The sequence below is a fragment of the Oryctolagus cuniculus genome, chromosome 1, assembly GCF_051225735.1.
Source record: "Oryctolagus cuniculus isolate XC-2025 breed Fujian yellow rabbit chromosome 1, ASM5122573v1, whole genome shotgun sequence".
NCBI classification, from domain to species: domain Eukaryota; kingdom Metazoa; phylum Chordata; class Mammalia; order Lagomorpha; family Leporidae; genus Oryctolagus; species Oryctolagus cuniculus.
In genome coordinates this window covers 93701380-93726901 of record NC_142867.1, presented here as the reverse complement: position 1 = coordinate 93726901, position 25522 = coordinate 93701380, and the positions used below count along the sequence as shown (strand labels likewise).

The 25522-nt window shown below is 39.0% G+C and overlaps 1 protein-coding gene and 1 further gene across 11 annotated transcripts in view; one reads left to right on the top strand and one right to left on the bottom strand.

The window, feature by feature from the left end:
* Nucleotides 1-25439, bottom strand: part of CFAP300 (cilia and flagella associated protein 300) — a 33916-nt gene extending 8477 nt beyond the window's left edge. The window contains exons 1-6 of one of the 10 annotated variants that reach the window (XM_089333173.1): nt 25213-25437; nt 24902-24983; nt 8599-8674; nt 4787-4953; nt 1306-1478; nt 1-341 (exon numbers count right to left, since the gene is read on the bottom strand). In XM_089333173.1, coding sequence (XP_089189299.1) covers nt 299-341; nt 1306-1478; nt 4787-4953; nt 8599-8674; nt 24902-24983; nt 25213-25322 — 651 coding nt within the window. In that variant the 5' untranslated portion in view covers nt 25323-25437 and the 3' untranslated portion in view covers nt 1-298. Of the gene's footprint in view, nt 342-1305; nt 1479-4786; nt 4954-8598; nt 8675-24901; nt 24984-25134 lie in introns of all 10 variants that reach the window. The other 9 variants (XM_008262188.5, XM_017343714.4, XM_002708590.6 and 6 more) reach the window with 9 other exon arrangements.
* On the top strand, nt 13885-14247 carry LOC100328615 (adenosine A1 receptor; the record flags this gene model as incomplete). Its single annotated transcript, NM_001171073.1, is given in 1 exon segment — nt 13885-14247. The product of NM_001171073.1 is annotated as an adenosine A1 receptor (mRNA).
* Nucleotides 25440-25522: the final 83 nt, after the last annotated feature.

Below are 25522 nucleotides of genomic sequence, written 5' to 3'. Positions count from 1 at the left end.
GATGTTACGAAACTTGGCCATTCATTTTATGAGTAACTGTCACTTGTCATATCATACTTTTTTTCAGCATACAAAAAATACAGGTGAGAATCTAAAGAGGGGAATGTTGAGAAAAATGGCAGTTTCTGCAACGTGTAGGTTCTAAGATTTTTTTCTATTTCAAGTTTCTCCAACAGAATCTCCTCCCAAACAGAGCATGGTAGTGAGGAATTCCACAGGTTCCTGTTGCTGATGGGACACAACACACCGCAGTACTAGTGGTGGCAGGATGTGTGCTTGCATGCATTTGTGTATACGTCTAGGGTATACCAAGGAGTATCTTCAGGAGTGTTAGAAGTGGCCTAGCAAGTTTTGTAAGACATGCAAATGATTAGGATAGAATATTCTTGATGTAGGTATTTGTATGCTTTTATTGAAATTCTGTTTCTAACATGGCTCTTCCAATAATTTTTATGTATTGGCAAAATGTTTCACTAAAATGACAAATTATAGAAATATTTGTTTTTAAAACCATATCAAAAATAACCTAAACAAACAACTAAATAATGCAGCCTGTTATATAGCTAAATGACAAAAGGAATGGATGAGAATTCAGATGTTGAATACAAAGAAAGTAGCAATTAGCAATGCAAAGTTAATTCTATTGCTTTTTTATTAAAATAAATATTATATAACGAGCCCTAGGACCATTTGCTTTCTCCTATTCTACCCTTTTTGCTTCTAAGGATGATTCAAACAAACATCATTTGCTTCAGTCAAAATACAAGTATAGATTTAAAAAGTTGTAAAGTTTTAATTCTCATTTGATCTTTAAAGAAAAACAAAAGCCCTGGTAGAATACCAAAAACAAATTGTATAGCTTCAGAATTAATTAGAAAAGGCAAAGATTACACCTAGATGAAAATTCTTCCACCTCTTTGGAACAAAGGTAGTAATTTTTTTATTGTTAGTCAAGCAAACTCAAAGATTCTAAGAGATTTCTTGTGTTCCTTTGCTATTTGAAAGGTCTAGTGTTGGTGAGTACAGGGAGAAGGAGGCCTGCAAGATGGTAGTTGCTAATAAGCAATACAGTAGGTGGAAGGTCTGCATGAGGGAACAAGAGATGAAGAAGATGGTGAATGAATGGAGAACTGTAAGAGAATCAGGGATATCCAGAAATTTTGTGAGAGGGGTTCAAAGTAATGCTGTTTTTCTACACTTTGCTTGCTAATATGACCACAAGTGATACTGCGGAATTCCAACATGATTAACAAATACATTGCTTTACTCATTAAAGATTTACATGTTATTATCTAGCAATATTACCTCACCAGATCTTTATAGATAAACTTTGTTGTTTCCAGATATGGATAAATCTCATCTTCATACTGACAAAGGGATCCACCAAGGCAAAGATGTTTAAAAAGACAAAACAGGAACTCTTCTCTATCTGGCTGGCTGAATACTTCATATTTTTCTGAGTCTTCCTCTAATAAAACCTAAAATGACAATTTTTTAGAAGTTTCAATTTATATACTTAAAAATAACCTTAGATCTACTTTAAGAAGCAGAACTGACGAAGCTGGAGACGCAGCTATACAGATCTATGCTTCTTTTTTGTCATTAGGTACTGACATTCAATAAAAAAATCAAATTTTAAATTTTAAAACACAGAAGCTAAGCCTTCTGTTCTGCTTAATTTCTTAGCCCTAGTGTAAATATTTAGTAATTATTCTAGTGCCATTGTATATCTAGTGTGAGGGCACCTCAAATCTTATTTGGAAATTAATGGGAGCACAAACCAATGGGAAAACTTCTCCATCTCATAAGATATCTCCTCATCATTTTGACTTACACACTAGTGGTCATTTTGTAAGTGCTTTCACTTTACAATGTTTGGATCACCATGTCTCTTATCCTTACTCAAGTTTAAACTATGCAGGTGTTGGAGCCTCAAATTCTCTTCCCCTTTTCCCGCTCTCCTTTCTAAGATTACTTCATACACTAAATATCTACACTGACTCTTGGTCTCCTCAGACTTTGTTAACACTCAACTAGGTCTGATGTGGGAGATATTCTTGCACCATTAGTCACACAAACAATTGATTAATTTATTGATGGTAGTGAGTATGAACAAGAATATAAATGAAAAGTAGACTATTATGTTTATTCTCTTGAATTTTTTTATATCCTGCCTACTTTCAAAAAGAATTTGAATGGGACAGTGTTATGGTACATCAGGTTAAGCTGATGCTTGCAATGCCAGCATCCCATATCAGATTGCAATCCTGGCTACTCTACTTCCAATCTAGCTTCCTGCTAATGTGCTTGGGAAAGCAGTGAAAGATAAGTATTTGAGTCCCTGTCACTCATTTGGGAGACCAGGATTGCGTTCCTGGCTCCTGGCTTCAGCCGGCTCCAGCCCTGCCTATTGTGGCTACTTGGGGAATGAACCAGCAGATGGAAGATGTCTTTTTCTGTCTGTCCCTCTGTTACTCTACCTTTCATATAAATCAATGAATCAATAAATCTTTTTTTTAAAAGAATGTGAAATAGCTAACAATATAATATGGATACAATAAGACCAAAATAATGAAAGATAAAAAACTTTAACCAAAAAAATAAAATACCAAGAGAAAACATATATATAAAGAACTCTAGACAGAGAAAGGCCACATAAGAATTGTGCCTAACACTTAATAATATACCATATAAGTAAATGAAGGAAACATGATGTTATGTAAGAATGCCATCTGGTAGCAAGAAGAATACTTATTTAGGAAAACTGATTAAGCTTATTTACAATTTGAAAATGACACAAGGTCACTATATAAATGGCATTTTAAAATAATAAATTCCATGGTATTATCCATACAGTTTATTTACAATGACTTGAAGAAAGCCAAGTTTATACTTGTATATGGTAGAAGACAGGCAAGAGGAAGTGGTCCATAGTTTATTGCTCTCTGGGTGTGCCACATCTAACACTTGCATATCTCCCTTCCCTCCCTTCCTACCTCTCTCCCTGCCTCTCTTCCTTCCAACTCTCCTCCCTGTAAGGAAATTATGTGCTATCAAAGCCCATGTTTGTAGCTATCTGAAGATCTAGCTTAACACAAGGGTGGATAAAGCACTTAAGAGGGAATAGTTAATGCATTCCTTACAGGAACACACTCAAATATTGGATTAGGCTTCTGCCATTTTTTAAAAAATACAGTAACTTAATTTTTTGGAAATAATGTTAAAATATTCTATAGCTATTAACTCTCTCCATTTACATACAGATCTCTTTCCCCTTGCAGACCTCAGGTATGCAGCTGCTAATGAGTCAAACTCCTGCACTGTAGTCAGGAAGGAGGTTATCAGTATTTACATTACAGTTGCCAGGAACATCTGTGCTGTACAATGAGGAGCCCTTTGTAGTTCCAGCTAAAGCTTAAGTTATTTGTTTTTCACCCCAAAAACAATCAAATTAAAAACCCTTGCTGTTGCCACAGAATAACAAGGAGCACAAGAACAGAGCATACAGGCAAGCAGCAGAAAAACACTGAATCCCACCACCTCAGGAATAGAGATGTTATTCATGGTAGTAAATAAGACAGGTAGCACGAAGTTTTGCAGATCATTCTGCTGGAAAACAAATTCTTCTTTTAAACTAGTCTATTGATGGGGATCTTTCTGTAGAAGTGATGGTGAATTCTCTGAAGTTAGATGCAAGGGTCTTGAGACCCTTAGCCAGAGTAGACCAATGAAGAAAAGAGCTGAAATTAGCCATACACAAAAGAAGGGAAATATTGACCAACATGTCCTGAATAGTACCTTCTTTTTTATTTTTTAAATAAAGATTTATTTATTTATTTGAAGGCAGAGTTAACAGGTAGAGGCACAGGCAGAGAGAAAGAGAAAGAGAAAGAGAAAGAGAAAGAGAAAGAGAAAGAGAAAGAGAGAGAGAGAGAGAGAGAGAGAGAGTCAGTCCTCCATTTGCCGGTTCACTCCCCAGATGACTGAAACAGCCAGAACTGAGCTGATCCGAAGCCAGGAGGCAGGAGCTTCCTCTGGGTTTCCCACATGGGTGCCAATATATAATATATAATTGATATCAAAGCTGTAATTTTTAATCACTTTTTAATACTCTCAATAATGATAATATCATATTTCATTTTAATAGCATTTCATGCTTTCTAAAAATATATTTAAATTCTCCCTCAATTCATTTTATCAATGATTTTAGGAGGGTAGAATGGGCATTTTCATCTTTGTGTTAAATAGATAAGATTCTGAAACTCAAGAGATTGAATGATTTGTCTACGATTACATAAATAATAAATCTTATTCTAGGTTCAGTGTACTTTTCACTAAAACAAAATTTAGTTTAGCTAATCAAATGACTTTATTGTTCATATCAATAAGGAAAACATTCTTCTACTCTAGTAATGTTTTTTATTCTTAATTTCATAAGAATCTCATATTGAAGAAAAGTAGACATTAATTGAATAGGCCAGGATTTCTCTACTTGCACACAACTGACATTGTGGCTCAAGTAACTTGGCTATAAAAGACTGCATGATTTTTAGCAGCACCTAGCCATCAGATGTCAATAGCACCCCACTGGGAACTACTGAATTACACAAATAATTGAGTTGACAGTATAAGTACCACCCAATAAAAAATATATCAATGTAATGATTAATACTGCTCATCATTTATTAACAAGAGGTATGTATGGGTTTTAGACAGGCAAAAGTTTTTGACATTTTGTATTTCCTGAATAAAATTCTACCATGAAATTTGAAAAAGCTGTACTTACTTTTCGTAACTCATCAGAAATGAGAAATGGGTCGCAAAAAGAATCTAAACACTTAACGATATGTCCACTGTCTCGGACAATATTTTCATCATATAACCGATCAAAAAATGACATTGAAAGCTGTCTGCAAGGAACATTTATAGCTTCAATTTTTTTCACTTCAGTTCCTGAAAAAAAGGTATTTTATAAAGAACAGAGATACACAAATCAATTTAGTATTTTCAATTACTTCCAAAATAAATCACTATGCAAAGATTCTAAGAAGTAACCAAGTACAACATATGTTTTGATACACAATCACGCACCAAATAATGACATTTTAGTCAATGACAGACCTTATGTACAATGGTGGTTCCGTGAGATTAAGATGAAGCAAAAACTTCCTACCACCTAGTGGCAATAGTACAATGCATGTATTTGTGGTGATGCTGGTATAAACAAACCTACTGCATTGCTAGTCATATAAAAGTATAGCGATACAATTATGGGCATGTATAGTATATAATACCCAATAAAGAAAATAAATGACTCTGTTGTATACTATAGTTGCTTACTTTTACTGTCCTTTTTATCATTATTGTAGAGCATACTCCTACTTATAAAATAGTCATGTAAAACAGTATGCTGTATTACACTGGCAGGAACTTCATACGTATTATGTTACTGCATGTCCTGACCGCATCAAGAGGCAAGAAGGAGTATGGGTCATCTAGGTACCTATAATACACAATGATGTTCACATAATGACAAAATCGCTAACAATATATCTATTTTAAATATTTATTTTATTTATTTGAAATGCAGAGTGACACAGAGAGAGGGAGAGACAGAGACAGAGCTTCCAGTCTACTGGTTCATTCCTCAAATGGCCACAACGGCCAGGGTGGAGTTAGGCTGAAGCCAAGAGTCTGACACTTGGGACCAAATACTTGGGCCATTTTCTGCTGCTTTCCCAGGAGCATTGGCAGGGAGCTGGACTGAAAGCTGAACAGCCAGGACTCAACTGGCAGTCTGATATAGGATGCCAGTGCTGCAGGTTGCAGCTTAACTTGCTATGCCACAATGCCAGCCCCCAACTAATACTGTATTTCTATAAAGGGATCCCACCATTAAACACAGGACTGAATTCAAAAGACACATTAGCTTAGGGAGTCTGTTAAATTCTGACTTTTCAGTCTATTCATTTATTATTAATAAGTTTGTAACAAATCTCACCATTTCAGGACTAGATAAATGTAAATTAGAAAACACTTGAAAAATGAATTATTTTGTATAACTGGAATTTCTCAGACCACTTTTAGTGCATCTATGAAAACTGCATATAAAGGTGTAAGAATTTTGGTGGGCATTTGGTCTAGTAGCTAAGACACTGGTTAACATGCCTGCGTCCTACATTAAGAGTGCCCTGGTTTGACAGCTCTGCTCCTAGCATTCTCTTAATACTAACCCTAGGAAGCAACAGTGATGGCTCAGGTCACTGGGTTCCTGTCACCCATGTGGGAGACCAGAATTCTTCCTCCCCTATCTTTTGCAGGCACTTGAGAAAATGAACCAGCAAATGGGAGCTCTTTTTCTCTCAAATAAACAAAAATTTTAAAAAGCATAATAATTGCTTTATAAGACTTTGAATTTATATTACATTTAATGCTTTATAAGTTTCTATAAAAATTTTAATTAACATGTTTCTGAAGTGATCCTTAGGGTTCACTTGAAAACATTTTCTTGCTATTAAAAAATTTCTCCTGTGTGGTCTCATTTTTAGTGTTTATTCCAAAAAATCTTTCCAAGTTGAGGTAACTTAATGAAGTGCGGCTTTGAAATTTATCACAAATTCAGAATCAGAGAAATCTGGAACAACGATGTTTTGTTTTGTTTATTTTTCTCTTGTAGCTCTAGTTCTCTGCATCCCCCCTCCCCAACATGCCTTTCCCTTACTCCACATTATTCCCTGAAGGCATCTTTAGGAATAGATTTTCTGCTACTAGAGGGTCTATTAAATTACAGAAAGTCATAAAGATTAAATATTTTTATTATTACTTCAGTCAGTCGCTCCTTTATGTACATATATACACATAAATTTACTCAGAGTAGGTGGTGTTCTTTTATTCAAAGTGTGATGGCCCTTGGCATATCTGTTCCCTAGATACCTTTGAGAAGCACTGAGAAGTAGCTAGCTTGTGATTGAGAAGACTAAGAAAATGAGCAATAGTTTGCACTATTTTGGCTGTCCACCCAGAGTCATGCTAGGACCTGCTGTTGCTCCCAAGATCCTGTGCTAGGCTAATGTGGAGGAAAGGTTGCCTGGAGCCAGGAACTGGAACTGTGTATGCCTCAGTAATTTCAAAAGCTATGCTGCAGTTTCTTTTGTTTCAGAGACAAAATCCTCTAGGGGATTAAAATGAAAAGAAGGCCATAGAAAATGATAGAGCAGTTCAAGCACTGTTGAAAAACCAAAGAACAAGAGCAGTATAGAGCCTGACAGTTTTAGATAAGTGATTTGTGGCCACACGATGAGCGACTGACATTGGGCCACTTTAATAAATCTGCCCTTACTCTGATTTGGGGAGTGGTAAGAGGGTTTGGATGCTAAGAAAAATAATTTAAATTCAAACCATTTATCCTGAGGTATGAAAATAGCATTGCTATTTTACTGTATACTGCCTTCAAAATTGGCATGCTAAACCTCTACCCTCAATGTGATAGTATTAGAAGAAGGGAAAGAATTAGAATTAGATGAGCTTATGTGCAGGGACTCACAGGGCTTCAAAATATAAGTTTTGGGGAATACAACTCATTAAATAGCATTTTGTCCCCCCCCAAGTTAATTTTTTATCACATGCAAAAATACATTCATTCTATTACAAGTTTGAACGCTTTAGCTCACTCAAGTATCAACTTTAAAGCCTAAAGTCACATTTAAATGTTGTCTAAAGTAGACATTGGTGAGACTTGAGGTATGATTTTTCCTGAAGCAAAATTCCTCTCCAGCTATGAACTTATGAAATAGGACAAATGTGTTGCCAAAATAGATTGGTGAGACAAAGAGAAATAGTCACTTCCATTCCCAAAGGGAGAAATAGGAGATATTGAAGCAGTAATGAGTGCCAAGCAAATCTGTAAGTTAGAAAGGCAAATTGTTTTAGATCTTTAAGAGATTTAAGTGAGTATTGCCTAGTGTTCAACTATTTGGGTAATTTTCTTTAAGTGTATTATGAAAATGTGATCTATATAAAGTTCTCCTTTTGAGAATTTAAGACTCTGTCCTCCACTTAATTATTATTCTTAAAATATGTTCTGTGGTAGCTGATTCCTCTGTCAGAAATCCATGTCCCCACTCTAAATGAAATTTTGCATAAACATCCCTGTATCAGTGGAATCATTTCTGATCCTTTCCTTCTGGGTAGAACTGACCATACTCCTCATCTGGGTCTTACTTCTGTAGTGGCACCCGTGATGCATTACTACACAAACATATCTTAACCTATCAACAAGTTCCTTGACAACAGGTTTTCTCTTATTTACCTTAATGTTCCCTGAATCTAGCAAAGTATATATGGAAGATACACATTAAATATTATCCAAATTAAGAAAAAGAAAAATTACTCTCATATGCTAAGCCAGGACAGTAGCAGTAGACTCCCAGGAGAGAGATGTAAGGTAAGCCTTGCACAGCTGGTCACACTTGATTTTGATATTATCAAACATATGAGTCATTACTCATGATTTGCATTTTAATAATGAAAATTCCTGAGGCAACATTTTGTTATAATAGTAAAATATTCAACTGAAAAGTTGAAATTAATTTTATTTACCTAATGTAACCCACTGTCCGGAAGAATCTGAAAGTAACTTCAGATTGGGAATAACATTTGGGTGTCTGAAAAAAGCCTAAAATACAAATTTGAGGGGTACATGTTAGATATTTTATTACAAATAATAAAAATTAATTTATAAAAGTTATAGTAAAATATAATGTTTAAAACTAGACAAGAGGATAATCTTATATTGGTAAAATAAGTAATAAATGCTTTTTTAAAAAAATATTTATTTGAAAGGCAGCATTACAGAGAGGGAGGGAAAGGAGAGAGAAAGGAGAAAAGAGGGAGAGAGAAAGAGAATAAGGGAGAGGGAGAGAGACAAAGAGATCCTGATCCACTGATTCACTCCCCAAATGGCTGCAACAGCCAGGGCTGGGCTAGGCCAAAGCCAGGAACCTGGAACCCTATCCAGGTCTCCCATGTGGATAGCAGGAGTTGGGCCATCTTCCACTGCTTTCCCAGGTGTATTAGCAGGGAGCAGGATGGGAAGTGGAGAGGCTGGGACTCCAAGTAATGCCCATATGGAATACCAGCATCACTGGGTAGTGGTTAAACCAGTTAGACAATGCAGGCGCCATAAATGCTTCATAAAGAAGTGAAGTTTCACTACAATTCAGTCTGGAATAGTATGAACAACAATGTATGTCCAAGTACAGGTATCATTTATTTATTTATTTATTTGAGAGGCAGAGTTACAGAGAGTAGGAGAGACAAAAAGAGAGGTCTTCCATCTGCTGGATCACTCCCCAAATGGCTACAGTGGCAGAAGCTGGGCCTATCTGAAGCTAGGAGCCAGGAGCTTCTTCCGAGTCTCCCACATGGTGCAGGCCAAGCATTTGAGCCTTCCACTGCCTTCCCAGGCATTAGTAGAGAGCTGGATTGGAAGAGGAACAGTGGGGACACAAACCAGCGTCTCTTGGTGCTACAGGAGGAGGGTTAGCCTCCCATGCCATAGCACTGGCCCCAAGTACAGGCATCTTTGGGACTTCATATTCTAAATCAGCTCCTTAGTTGTTTATATCATTTCAATTATACAAACAACAGGATTAACTCACATAAGTACCATGAGTGCTAAAGAAGTAGAAACTCTGTGAACTGTCCAATTAAAGTTATTTAACATTTGAAAACTTTGTTTTCCATCCATTTTGTTTTCAGAATTGTCTTAATAACTACTCACACACTGACATAAAGAGATATGAAAGACTTGATTTCCTAAAAATGAAATTTTCTATGTGGCAACAGATAATAATCAAGAGCTTCAGTTTCAAGTATCAGCAGTTGAGGAATCCAAGATGGCTGAATAAGGGTATGGCCACACTAACTTAAGCTGCTCTGAGATAGGAAAAGAACAAAGGAAGGATACATTTCCAGGAGTCTGACAGAAATTTTCAGTGAAGAAGCAAAAAGAAAACAACAACAAAGACTCCATGGGAAAAGAGAAGATAGAAACACCACTGCAGCCAGCCACTGAGCACAGCCAGCTGTTGGATATGAGCCACCATCTTACCACCTCAAGGTAGGAAGAAATCACTGGGAGTCCTGCCACTAGCAGTCTTAGAGGAGAGGGAATTCCACAGTCATCCATTGGCTTACTTACTCAGCTTGGAGGGCTCACTGGGGTCTGAGCAACTGCTGGGCTTAGGGCAGAGGAGCTGCATTGCTTTCCTCAAATAAATAAAATTAGAGATGAAAAATGAGACATTACAACCAACACCACTGAAATACAAAGGATCATAAGAAGCTACTAGGAAGAACTATATGCTAATAAACTGGAAAATTTCAAAGAAATGGATAAATTCCTAGATCTATATAACCCACCAAGATAAACTAAAGATGATATAGACAACCTGAGAAGAACCATAATAAGCAATGAGATTGAAGCAGTAATCATAAGTCTTCCATCAAGGAAAAGTCCTGGACCTGATGGCTTTACTACTGAATTCTACAAAATATTCAAAGAGGAAGGAACTACAATACTCTTCAAATTATTCCAAAATATTGAATTGGATGTACTCTGCCAAATTCTTTTTTATGAGGTCAGCATTACTTTGATACCAAAACTAAACAAAGACATGACATGAAAGCAAACTACAGAACGTAGATGATGCAAAGATTCTAAACAAGATATTAGCAAATAGAATTCAAAACCACAAGAAAAAGATCATACATCTTGGTGAAGTGGGACTTATCCCAGAAATCTAAGGGCAATTCAATATTCATAAATCAATAAACATCATAAATCACACCAACAGAATGAAGAACAAAAACCATATGTTCATCTCAATAAATGCAGAGAAAGCATTTGACAAGCTTCAACACCCCTTCATGATTAAAAACCTAAGGTACAGAAAAACATTCCTCAAAATGATAAAGGCTTCATAAGGAATGGGGGAAATCTGAAAGAATTTCCCCTCAGATCTGGACAAGACAAGGATGTCCACTTTCACCACTCTTATTCTATAGCACGAGAAGTTTTAGCACGAGCAATTAGGAAGGAGAAAGAACAAAAGGGCATAAAAATTGGAAACGAGGAAGTCAAATTATTCATGTTTGCAGATGACATGATGTTGTACGTGGAAAAACCTAAACACTCCATCAAAAAGCTGTTTGAATTGACTAACCAATTCAGTAAAGTTGCAGGTTACAAAATAAACACACACACAAAAAGTAGCTTTTTTGTAACGTTAGGATGAACTCACAGAAAGAAAAATCAAGAAATAATTCCCATTCCTAATAGCCACAGGAAAAAATTATTTAGGAATAAATGTAACCAAAGAAGTAAAAGATCTCTACAATGAAAATGAACAAACACTGATTAAATAAATCATCAAGGACACACAAAAAATGGAAAGATAGTCCTTGCTCATGAATCAGAAGAATCAGTATCATTAAAATGTCTATATTACCTAAAGCAACCTACAGATTCAATGCAATCTGTATCAAAATACCAATGACATTCTTTACAGAGGTAGAAAAAGGAATCCTAAAATTTATATGGGATCACAAAAGACTCTGAATAGCCAAAGCGATCCTGAACAAGAAAAATCAAGTTGGAGGCATCACAATACCTGACTTCAAAGCATACTACAAAGCTACAGTTTTTAGAACAGCATGGTACTGGCATAAAATTCATGTGTGTAACAACTATTCTCTCTCTCACTATCTATATATACACACACACACACATATTACTATATATATATAGTAAAACCATTACATAACTTTGTCGAAGTTAATTTATAGGTTCAACTCCTATATATCTTTATGGCGTACCCCTTCCAACTGGGCTTTCAGGATGCCTCATCCCCTATTATAGAAGAATTACTTCACTTTCATGACCACACTCTCATAATCGTCTTTCTAATCAGCTCCCTAGTCCTTTATATTATTTCTCTTATATTAACTACAAAGCTCACTCACACAAGCACAATGGATGCTCAGGAGGTAGAGACAATCTGAACCATCCTCCCAGCCATTATTCTTATTTTAATTGCGCTGCCCTCCCTACGAATCCTATATATAATAGATGAAATCAACAACCCCTCTTTAACAGTAAAAACGATAGGCCACCAATGATATTGAAGCTATGAGTACACAGACTATGAGGATTTAAATTTTGATTCTTACATGATCCCAACATCAGACCTGAATCCAGGTGACCTACGACTACTAGAAGTTGACAATCGAGTTGTACTTCCCATAGAACTCCCAATCCGCATGCTAATCTCCTCGGAAGACGTACTTCACTCATGAGCCGTACCATCACTAGGACTAAAAACAGATGCCATTCCCGGACGCTTAAATCAAGCCACACTTATCTCAACTCGACCAGGACTTTTCTATGGTCAGTGCTCAGAAATTTGTGGCTCAAACCATAGCTTTATACCTATTGTCCTCGAAATAGTTCCACTTAAACACTTCGAAAACTGATCCCTATCTATGATTTAGACTCGCTATGAAGCTAAACAGCGCTAGCCTTTTAAGCTAGAGAGTGAGAGTTAAATAGTCTCTCCATAGTGAAATGCCACAACTTGACACATCCACATGATTTACTACCATTGTCGCCATAATTCTTTCACTATTTATCCTAATACAACTCAAATTCCACAAATACACATACCCTATGAACCCAGTACTAAAAGCACTTGAGTCTACTTCATTCCCTTGCCCATGAGAAACAAAATGAACGAAAATTTATTCTCCTCTTTCGCTACCCCAACACTAATAGGGCTCCCTATTGTAGCCTTAATTATCATATTCCCAACTTTACTATTTCCCTCCCCTAGCCGACTAATTAACAACCGACTAGTCTCAACCCAACAATGATTAGCCCAACTTATCTTAAAGCAAATAATATTAATACATTCCCCCAAAGGACGAACCTGATCTCTAATACTAATTTCCCTAATCATATTTATTGGCTCAACCAACCTCCTAGGCCTCCTGCCTCACTCATTCACACCAACAACTCAATTATCAATAAATTTAGGGATAGCAATCCCCCTATGAGCAGGAGCCGTAATCACCGGGTTTCGATACAAAACTAAGGCGTCACTAGCCCATTTCCTCCCACAAGGAACCCCTATTCCTCTTATTCCTATGCTAATTGTTATTGAAACTATTAGTCTCTTCATTCAACCTATAGCCCTAGCCGTACGGCTTACAGCCAATATCACAGCAGGCCACCTTCTCATACATCTTATTGGAGGCGCTGCACTAGCTTTAGTCTCAATTAGTCCAACAACAGCCCTAATTACCTTTATTATCCTTATTCTACTAACAATTCTAGAATTCGCCGTAGCCTTGATCCAAGCTTACGTCTTTACTCTCCTTGTAAGCCTATACCTACATGACAATACCTAATGACACACCAAACTCACGCTTACCATATAGTCAACCCAAGCCCCTGACCACTCACCGGAGCCCTATCTGCCCTTCTTATGACATCAGGCCTAGCCATATGATTTCATTTTAACTCCCCCTCACTTCTATTAATCGGCTTAGTAACCAACACTCTCACCATATACCAATGATGACGAGACATTGTACGAGAAGGTACATTCCAAGGCCACCATACTCCTATTGTACAAAAAGGTCTACGATATGGCATAATTCTCTTTATCATCTCAGAAGTATTCTTTTTCGCGGGCTTCTTCTGAGCCTTCTACCACTCAAGCCTAGCTCCTACCCCAGAACTAGGAGGATGCTGACCTCCAACAGGCATCAACCCCCTTAATCCCCTTGAAGTGCCGCTACTAAACACTTCAGTCCTCCTGGCTTCAGGAGTCTCAATCACCTGGGCCCACCACAGTTTAATAGAAGGCAATCGCAAAAACATACAGCAAGCTCTAGCCATTACCATTCTCCTAGGTATCTATTTTACCCTACTTCAAGCATCGGAGTATTACGAAACATCTTTTACTATTTCAGATGGAGTCTACGGATCAACATTCTTCATAGCCACAGGATTTCACGGTCTTCACGTCATCATTGGGTCCACTTTTCTTACGGTCTGCCTTCTACGACAATTTAACTTTCACTTTACATCGAACCACCACTTTGGTTTTGAAGCAGCCGCATGATACTGACACTTTGTAGATGTAGTCTGACTATTCCTATATGTATCAATCTATTGATGAGGGTCATACTCTTTTAGTATCAACTAGTACAGCTGACTTCCAATCAGTTAGTTTTGGCTCCAACCCAAAAAAGAGTAATAAACCTGATACTAGTTCTATTAATTAACACCACCATTTCCTTAGTCCTAGTTACAATTGCATTCTGACTCCCTCAATTAAATATCTATTCAGAAAAATCAAGCCCTTATGAATGCGGATTCGATCCCATAGGATCAGCACGACTCCCTTTCTCTATAAAATTTTTTCTAGTAGCCATTACATTTTTACTTTTTGACCTAGAAATTGCTCTCCTCCTCCCACTCCCATGAGCCGCACAATTTAATAATTTAAACCTAGTCCTCATCATAGCACTTATGTTAATCTCAATCTTAGCCCTTGGATTAGCCTACGAATGAATCCAAAAAGGACTAGAATGAGTTGAATATGATAATTAGTTTAGTTAAAATAAATGATTTCGACTCATTAGACTATGGTAAGACCATAATTATCAAAATGCCTTCAATCTATATTAATATCTTCCTAGCATTTATCCTAGCTCTTCTAGGCATACTAGTCTATCGATCCCATCTAATATCATCCCTTCTATGCCTAGAAGGCATAATACTCTCACTATTTGTTCTAATTACATTAACAGCCCTTAATACCCACTTCACACTATCATTTATATTTCCAATCATCCTACTAGTATTCGCAGCCTGTGAAGCAGCAGTTGGACTAGCTCTTCTAGTTATAGTCTCCAACACTTATGGAATAGACTATGTACAAAACCTAAATCTTCTACAATGCTAAAAACGATTATCCCCACAATCATACTTATTCCAACCGTATGGTGATCAAAACCCCATATAATTTGAATTAACGCAACAGTTTACAGCCTATTAATTAGCCTAACTACCCTCTCTCTACTTAATCAGCCAAGTGACACCAACCTAAACTTCTCAACCACATTTTTTTCAGATGCCTTATCCACTCCTCTCCTGATGTTAACGACCTGACTTCTTCCACTCATAATCTTAGCAAGCCAACATCACTTAGACAAAGAAACCTTAACCCGTAAAAAAATTTATATTTCTCTTTTAATTTCCTTACAAGTATTCCTAGTAATAACATTTTCAGCCACAGAATTTATCCTGTTTTATATTCTATTTGAAGCCACACTGATTCCCACTCTTATCATTATTACACGATGAGGTAATCAAACAGAGCGACTCAACGCAGGAACCTACTTTTTATTCTACACCCATATAGGGTCACTCCCCTTACTAGTTGCCCTAATTTACCTCCAAAACTCTATAGGATCCCTCAACTTTCTCCTAATCCAATTTGTAAGTGGACCTCTAACAATATCGTGATCAAACTCACTGATATGACTAGCATGCATAATAGCATTTTTAGTCAAAATACCCTTATATGGGCTTCACCTGTGATTACCAAAAGCTCACGTTGAAGCCCCCATCGCTGGCTCAATAGTCCTGGCAGCTATTCTACTTAAACTAGGCGGCTACGGAATAATACGCATTACCATCCTACTCAGCCCTATTACAGACTATATAGCCTACCCATTCCTCATACTCTCCCTCTGAGGCATAATTATAACCAGCTCTATCTGTCTCCGGCAAACAGACCTCAAATCACTCATTGCTTATTCATCAGTGAGCCACATAGCCCTAGTAATCGTAGCCATCCTTATTCAAACACCATGAAGCTTTATAGGCGCCACCGCTCTAATAATCGCACATGGCCTTACTTCCTCATTATTATTCTGCCTAGCCAATTCCAACTACGAGCGCATTCACAGCCGAACCATACTACTAGCCCGAGGCCTACAGACTATTCTTCCACTAATAGCAGCATGATGACTAGTTGCTAGCCTTACCAACCTGGCCCTACCTCCAACTATTAATCTGCTAGGGGAACTTCTTATCATTATGGCCTCCTTCTCATGATCTAACCTCACAATCATCCTGATAGGGACTAACGTCCTAATCACGGCCCTCTACTCCCTCTATATACTATCAACCACCCAACGAGGCAAATTCACGTATCACACAAACAACATTTCCCCTACATTCACCCGAGAAAATACTCTTATAGTACTTCACCTAGCCCCACTTCTTCTACTATCAATTAGCCCAAAAATCATCTTAGGCCCAATATTCTGTAAATATAGTTTAACAAAAACATTAGATTGTGAGTCTAATAATAGGAGACTGCACCTCCTTATCTACCGAGAATGTCTGCAAGTATATATATTTATATATATATGTATATATGTACATATATATAACTATATATATATAATTTTACTATATATATGTATATATATAGAATAGAGAGCCCAGAAATTAATTCATATACTGATTTTTGAGAAAAGTGCTCAGACTATACAGTGGAGTAAGGGTAATTTCTTCAACAACTGGTGCTGGCAAAACTGGATGCATGTATGCACAACAAAATTAGATCCAGACTTCTTATCACATACAAAAATCAAATCAAGATGGATCAAAGACCTAAATTTAAGTCCTGAGACTAAGAAGCTGCTGGAAGAAAACACAGGGAAACACTCCAAGACATTGGTGTAGGGGATGACTTCTTAGATAAGACCTCCAAAGCACAGGCAACAAAAGCAAAACTAAACAAATGGTACTATATCAAACTCAGAAGCTTTTGCATAGCAAAAGAAAATATGCATCCTCACAAGCTACTGGTAGAAGTGTGAATCTTTATAACCTTTTGGAAAAGTAATGTTATTACCTAGAATAACTTGAAAAATGTGTATCTTACGACCAACAAACTCTACTTTTGGGTTCTGAAACCACCAGTAGATAAGATTTATAGTGCCCAGTGTTGTGGCACAATTGCTTGGGTCATAGCCTACAATGCAGGCATTCTATTTTGGAGTGCTGGTTTGACTCCCGCTGCTGCCCCCCCCCTTTTTTTTGCCAGCCTGAGTTAGACAGTGAAAGAGAGACAGAGAGAAAGGTCTTCCTTCCATTGGTTCACTCTCCTAATGGCCACTACGGCCAGCGCTGCGCTGATCTGAAGCCAGGAGCTTCCTCTCGGTCTCCCATGTGGGTGCAGGGACCCAAGCACTTGGGCCATCCTCCGCTGCCCTCCCGGGCCACAGCAGAGAGCTGGACTGGAAGAGGAGCAACCAGGACTAGTACCTGGCACCCCAACCTGAATAAGAACCCGGGGTGCCGGTGCTGCAGGCGGAGGATTAGCCAAGTGAGCCACGGCGCCGGCCCCGCTGCTGCCCTTTTGATCCAGCTCTTTGCCATTGTGCCTGGGAAAGCAGCAGAGGATGGCCCAAGTACATGGGTTCTCACCATCCATGTGGGAAAAACAGTTGGAGTTCTGAGCTCCTGGCCAAGGAAGACCTTTCTGTCTCTCTCTCTCACTGTCTATAACTCTGTCTAAAAAAAAAAAAATCAGAAATAAAAATAAATAAATAAATAAATAAAGCATCCAGGACTCAAATCAGAACTCCAATATGGAGGGACACAAGTGGCAGCTTAACCTGCTGTGCCATAACAGTCACCATGCCAGTAGTTTTAAGAATAAACAAAAATTTCTTAGAGTTTGGCAATCATGCTCTTTGGAGTGGGTTCCAGTGTACCCTTGGAAAGTCCACTTTCTAAGATGGAGAAAAATCCAAGTTTGAAGGCTCCAAGGTATGAAAGAATGGGGCGTTCCATTCAATGAAAGTCAAAGGGTTTCAGTGTGACTATGAAGGTACAGTGGTCAGACGAGTGTAGGGAGTTTCACTTAACCCTGTAATCAAGTAAAAAATTTTACTCTTGCTCTAAAATTGAGAAGATCTCAATCAGTAGTTTCATCTAATGACAGTGGGAAGACTGATAGATTTTGAAGCAAAGGAAATAATGATTAGATTCATATTTTTAAAGTTCATTCTGGCTGTCAATATGGAGAATGCATTGAAGAACTGGTAACAGACTTGTTAGGAAGGAGGTTCATGGCGGCAGAAGTGTGAATCCAGGAAGAGCTGGAAGGTGGCAGAAAATGGGGAAATGTGGAAATAAATTAGGAGGAAGAAATAAGGGGAGAAGGAGGAATCAGTGATGACTCTTGGGACTAAGTATGACTTAATGAGAAAGGGAAGAGTGAAGAGGACCAGTGTGTAAGGTAAGGGCAATTTATTAATGTCTACATTATGACAAACAAGACAAAGTCTGTGTTCTTACAGGGTTTCCAGTCTAGTGGTGGGGCATAAGTGAAAGCCTTTTTTTTTTTTTTAAGAGGTACCATGTGGTGGGTATTTGACATAGCAGTTAATAAGTCACTTGAGATGCCTGCATCCTATATTAGAGTACTTGGGTTTCAGTCTTAGCTCCATTTCTAGTCCCAGCTTCCTGATAATACACACCTTGGCTTGCAGTGGTAATGACTCAAGTACTTGGGTCCCTACCACCCATGAGGGAGACCCAGTTTAAGTTTTGGACTCTTGGCTTTCGCCTTGCCAAGCCTTGGATGTGAGCATTTGGGAAGTGAATCAGTGGATGGAGGACCTCTTTGAGTCTGCTTCTATTTTTCTCTTTGCCTTTCAAATAAGCAGAAATAATTGTTTTTAAAAAAAGCGGCCATATTCTCCTGTGACCAATTATAAAAAAAAAAAAAAATTTTTCCCCAAATAATTCTTCATGAAGCTCTTCAAAGGAAAGAGTATTCACTCTACTATTTTAATTTTACCAAGTGCCTACAACCACCAGGGTTGGGTCAGATGAAAGCCAGGAGCCCAGAGGTCAATGCAGGTTTCCCAAGCTGCCTCTCAGAGTGTGCATCAGTAAAGTTGCAGTGAGGGCAGATTTAGGACTTGGACGCAAGTACTGTGAATCAGGGCATCTGCAAATGGGTAGGAGTAGCAAAGAGCCATACTGGTTAACAACTAATCCCCAACTTCCCCCTGAAAGCCTTGATTTGTAGCATTTGCCAATTTCCAGGCAGATTTCAAGTTGTAAAATCAAGTTGTATTACGCTGTGCCAAAATCTGCTCCCAAAGGAATCATTTTAAAAGAGGGAAATTTAATAAATTTAGTAATTATTCCTGAGGATTATCAACTTATATGTTTTGGATGTCAGTATAAATGGAAATAGACCAATCAGCATGCAGTGAATTAATCTAGAGCCAATGGAAATGTCTTAATGTAAAGATCCCTTAAATACAGCATTCATATTATCAAGAGTACAATGATATGCCTAACGAATGAATAAAATAGTCTAACATATACAAAGGGTATTTTTGGTATGTTATACAATTTCTAGTGAGACATTAGAAGCAATTCTGTAACTCAACTTTAAGAAAGCTAATGTGCTTTGGAAAAATATTAGATACTTATAAATGAATTACATTAATAACAAAGATACTGATATCAAAAATGCGTGTAAAATATTTACATAAACTTGTTTCATAATGTAGAGTGAGAAAATTCTAAATAAGTTGATAACGGAGGGTGGGCTTTGTGGTACAGCAGGTTAAATCACTGCCATCCCATACTAGAGGGCCAGATTCAATGCTAGCTGTCCTGCTTCTGCTCCAGCTCCCTGCTAATGCACCCTGGAAGCAGGGAATGATGGCCCAAGTGCTTGGGCCCCTCTCATCCTTGTGGGAGACTCAGATCAAGCTCCTTGCTCCCGGCTTTTGGCTGGCCCAGCCTCGGCCATTGTGGCCATTTGGGTAGTGAAGCAACAGATAGAAGAGCTCTTTCTCTTTCCATCTCTCCCTGTCAATCTGCCTTTCAAGTAAATAAAATAAATCTTTAAAAAAAATGAATTTATATTTGACTATATCATTTACTTGGCAGACTGCTGGTTTCTGGCACAGTATTAGTTCTCTCTTAAGAAATCCTGATTTTATTTGGGACAGTAATGTGCTAAGTCTACATTTCTTAGCTTCCTTGGGATATGGCCATATAGCTGAGTTCTGGTCATGAGATTCAAATGTTAAGTGTTGTTCAGGTCTATGGGAAAGCTTGTAAATTAAAAAGGTTTCTTTGTAGTTGCTTATGTGGAAAAGCCCCCTTATCATTTCTAATTTTATGGTAAGAATACCAACAGTATATATTGATCCCAAAGCTCTCTCTTGAGACCCAAAACTGGATGTTACATTCAACTATCTAGAATATTGCTATTTGAATATACTTCAAATTCAGCATGCCTAAAACTACTCATTTTCCTCATTTACTTTTAAGGACATCTATTTGAAAGGAAACATTATATAGAGAAGAAGAGACAGAGATCTTTTATCTGCTGGTTCACTCTCCAAATGTCCACAATGGCCAGGACTGGGTCAGGCCAAAGTTATGAGCCAGGAACTCCATCTGGGTCTCCCTTGTGGGTGGCAAGAACTCAAATACTTGGGGTCACCATCTATCTCCCGGACACATTAGCAGAAAGTTGGATCAGAAGTGCAGATTAGCTGGGACAGAACATCTCAGGCAGGGGTGAATCTACTGCATACAACACTCATCCCTTTCTGTATTCTCTATTCAATTTTATGGCATTAGCTACTACTCTATACAAAAGAAGCCTGAGTCATCCTACATGTCTCCCTCTCCCTTCATCTCAAAATTTTATCAGTCCTGAAGGCTTTCTCCTAAACACCTCTCTGGGTCATTCCAGTACTACTATCTTAAGGGAGGACATCACTATATACTATATGGATTATAGTAATTTCCAATTTGTTTCCAGACCCAGTACTATTACTCCACTTTCCAGACTCCAGACAAGGTGATTCCAGTATTTTAAAGTTTTCCTTAAAACATTTCAATAACTCCTCTTTAGTTAGGTTTTCTATCGTCTCTATAGTATCATTCCCTAACTTTGCCTACCTGACAAACTCTTGCTCACCTTTGATGGCCTAACTTAAGTCTTTCATTGTAAACTCTCCTCTGTCCAATTCAGTCATTTTCTCATTTCTATCTCTAAAGTACCTCATGTCTTAGGTAAGTATTATATCACTTCTCACTCCGCTATGCAATTTTTGGTCTGCTTCCCTCTCTTTAATTGCATCTATTCATCTGTGTAGATCCAGGAACTAAAAAGTGTTTCCCAGATATTTCCTTCCTTCCATTTATTTTCTACCTCACAAATAAGTTTTTCCAAAAGCTTTTTTAAACTGGAAGGGAAAATAAAAAATCTAGAATTCTAGTTTAAGCACTGTCCTTTATTTAGTTATCAGTCTATACAGTAGAAACATCTTGGAATTTAGAGTAAAAATGTCTGGGTTTTGCTCTTTGCTGTGTAAGCTTACATAAATTATTTGATCTTTCTGAGTTTTAGTTTCCTCAGCTAAAAAACAGGGGTCAAACACCAAATTTATCAATTATAAATATTAAGTGATTAATGTAAGAAAAGTGTTGAAAGGTAAATTAGACATACGAGTCACTACTGTGATAGCAAAATACTTGAAGTATTTTCAAAGCTACTTTGTAATATACTTAGTAATAATATAGCACCTGTGAGTTGACATTTTGATAAATATTTTCTATATTTCACTTAACGTTCATAACAATTTCATCACATACCCAGTATTATTTTCATATTCAAAAATTCACACTAAATATTTACTATGTGCCAAGCACTGTGACCATTTGGTAGAAATGTAAATGGAGACTGTGGTGGTTAAATAACTTGTCCAATGTCACACAGCTTTTAAGTGGCCGAGATGGAATCAGAACTCAGCCAGCTAGCTACCATTTTAAGGGTTCTAAAAATACAAAAACATTTTATTTTTGAAAAACTTAAAAAACATATGGCCATGTAAACATGAGGGTACTTTAAAAAGTTCATGGAAAACAGAAAAAAAATGTTTATTTTGGTGTGCTTTCTCATAATGTACATGTTCCATGAACTTTTTGAAGACCCTTCATATACATGGTTTTCAAATTTTTTGCACCAAAGTAAACAGTTTTAAAATCCATTTTCCATGAACTTTATGAAGTAGCCTCTCCGCTACAATGCTGATTTTGCTGGTGCTGTGGTGTAGGTTAAGCCTCTGCCTGTGGTGCCAGCATCCTACATAGGTGCTAGTTCAAGACCCAGCTGTTCCACTTCTGAGCCAGCTCCCCAGAAATGTGCCTGGGAAAGCAGGGGAAGATGGCTCAGGATCTTGGGCCCCTGCACCGATATGGGAGACCTGGAGGAAGTTTCAGGTTCTTGGCTTCCATTTGAGGAGTGATCCAGAGGATAGAAGATCTCTCCTTTCTTTTTTTTTCTCTATTTCTGCCTTTCAAATAAATAATCTTTATTTTTAAAAAAAAACAATTTTTTTAAAAAATTGAGAGGCAGTACTGATATAAATGAAAACTATATTTTAAGAGTATAAAAATGTAACCAGGCATATCTAAGAAATGCCATTATCAGTAACAGTATAATTATAACAAAGAATGGGAAACATTTAACCAATTTACTCTGTTATGGGTTGAATTTTCTCCACCCAAAATTCATGTGCTTCCTGAAACCCCTCAAAAGGGATCTTGGTTGGATCCAGGGTTCTTGTGGGTGTAATGACTTATTATTAAGTTATAGTGAAGTATGGTCAGCTCTTAATTCACTATGACAGGTGTCCTCAAGGGAAGAAGAAACACCTGAGGGGAGGCCAGCTGCTTCTGACAAAGGCAGAGACTGACGCTGCAGCTGCAAGCTGAAGACTACCAAGGGCTGCTGGCAACCACAAGAAGCTAGGAAAGAGGAAGGAAGGATTGTCCCTTCTGTTTCAGAGGGATCGCGGCCTTATTAAACCCTTGATTTTGTCCACCCAGCCACGAATACCTCAAGGCAATACTAATCAATGTCTCATTTTCTCCATTTCCTTATTTTCCTCACTGTACTTATCACTCTGCGAAATGCTGGTTTTTCTTTTTTGACTTATTGGCAATTTTGCCAAGGGCCTGCTAAATCTTTGCAAGATGAGCTCTTATCTTGTTCATCTTTGGCCATCACTTGGAGAAACTCCTAGCAGATGACAGGCCCTCAGGAAGTGTTTGTGAAAGGGCCAACAAACTACACCAACTACAAACTAAAGTCATTGTATGAAGGATATGTGTGACAAGGAAGGAAGAGAATTTTATAAAGCATAATAATATTTCCGTTTGATTTAGCTTCAAGGTAAATCCCCTTCAGGACATTCTCAGCTACCATACTTTATTTCCTTCCTTATTTTTTTATGAGTAAAAACAACGATCCTGAGTACATTTCTATGAATTTAAATGTGGGAGTAACACTGGTTTCTTCACAGGAAAATATAAAGAAACACGATTAACTTGAAAATTAGAAAAAAATTACCTGGCATTATGGAAATTCGATGAGTCAAGATTTTCAAGATTGAAAATCACAGGATTGAATTTGGACAAACAGACCCTTTCACAACAAACTGATAGTGATGAGAGATGAAAAGTTCCTTTAGAAATATACTATTTACAACTCTCATTATTCCCAAACTCCAAGGGAACTTCGCTAAGGAATGGCGTGTTCACACAAATTCTCACCAACAGAGTGTTAAAAATCAGTAGTCCCGGAACCACACTGTGGCGTAGAGTGTGGCTACCAGTTCGAGTCCCAGCTGCTTCACTACCAATCCAGCTCTCTGCTGTGGTCCGCGTGGGAGACCCAGAAATATTCCTGGCTTCGGCTCGGCACAGCTCCGCTGTTGCGGCCAACTGGGGAGTGAACCAGCGGATGGAAGACCTCTCTGTCTCTGCCTGTGCTTCTCTGTAACTCTGCCTCCTGCATGGGAGACCAGGAAGAAGCACCTGGCTCCTGGCTTCTGATCGGCGAGCACCGGCTGTGGCGGACATTTTGGGAGTGAACCAATGGAAGGAGGACCTTTCTCTCTCTGTCTATAACTCTACCTGTCAAATAAAAAAATTTATTTTCATTGTTTTAAAGATTTATTTGGCCGGCGCCGCGGCTCACTAGGCTAATCCTCCGCCTTGCGGCGCCGGCACACCGGGTTCTAGTCCCAGTTGCCCCTCTTCCAGGCCAGCTCTCTGCTGTGGCCAGGGAGTGCAGTGGAGGATGGCCCAAGTCCTTGGGCCCTGCACCCCATGGGAGACCAGGATAAGTAGCTGGCTCCTGCCAACGGATCAGCGCGGTGCGCCGGCCGCCGCAGCCACTGGATGGTGAACCAACGGCAAAGGAAGACCTTTCTCTCTCTCTCTCTCACTGTCCACTCTGCCTGTCAAAAAAAAAAAAAAAAAAGATTTATTTACTTTACTTGTAAAAGCTACAAAGAGGCAGAGGGGGAGGGAGGAGAAAGGAGGGGAGGGGGAGGAGGATAAAGGGAACGGAGGGGGAGGGAGGAGGAGGGAGAGGTCTTCCATCCTTTAGTTCACTACCCAATTGGCCGCAATGGCAGGAACTATGCCGATCTGAAGCCGGAGCCAGAGGCCTCTTCCAGGTCCTCCACGCGGGAGCAGGGGCCCAAGCACTTGGGCCATCTTCCACTGCTTTCCCAGGCCATAGCAGAGAACTGGATCGGAAGTGGAACAGCTGGGGTTCCAACCTGCGCCCATTTGGGATACACTCTGCAGGCGGCAGCTTTACCTGCTCCGCCATAGCGCCGGCCCCAATAAATATTTTTAAAAAACAAACAAAAAATCAGCAGTCCCCACAAAGACACCCCACCCCCCAATACCAACCATAAAGAAATCATCCTTCCGATAGGCCAGAAAAGTCTGGTCAAACCCGAACGCCTGCGCCTCCATTCTACCCAGCATCGACCTGGGACCGACAAGGAATAAAAGTCAGCTTAGGGTACTCAGGACGCACAATCTGCGAGTCCCACCCACAGGACCCTCCCTCCCGCCCGCCCGCCCGCCCGTGACAGCAGCTTCGCGGTTTCACTCAGGATGGGACCACTGCATCCTCTCACAAGGCCTGCGCCGGGCTCAAGGCCTCCTCGGCCGCGGAAGCCAGGGGGCTCTTCGCTCCCCGCTCCGTCGCGCCTCACCACTGGCGAAGCCGGCTGGTGATCTCCCGGGCGCTCAGGAACTGGAAGGTTCTCTGAGGCAGGAACCTGAAATAGTAGCCACCCGAGTTCCTCGGCTCTCCGGACGCCATGGTGCTCTCGGCCCCGCCGGCGTCGGATCGGTTTCCATAGAGACGCCGCGGCCGTCGGGTCCGCGCGGCGCTTCGTGGGGCGGGGCGACGCGTTGTGGGCGGGGCGACGGGTTGGCGGCCGAAGTGTGCGCGCCTGGAAGCGGGGCTGGTGGTGGCTGAGCGGGAGAGAACGCCTTGGCTTTGGCAGGTGCTGGGCAAAG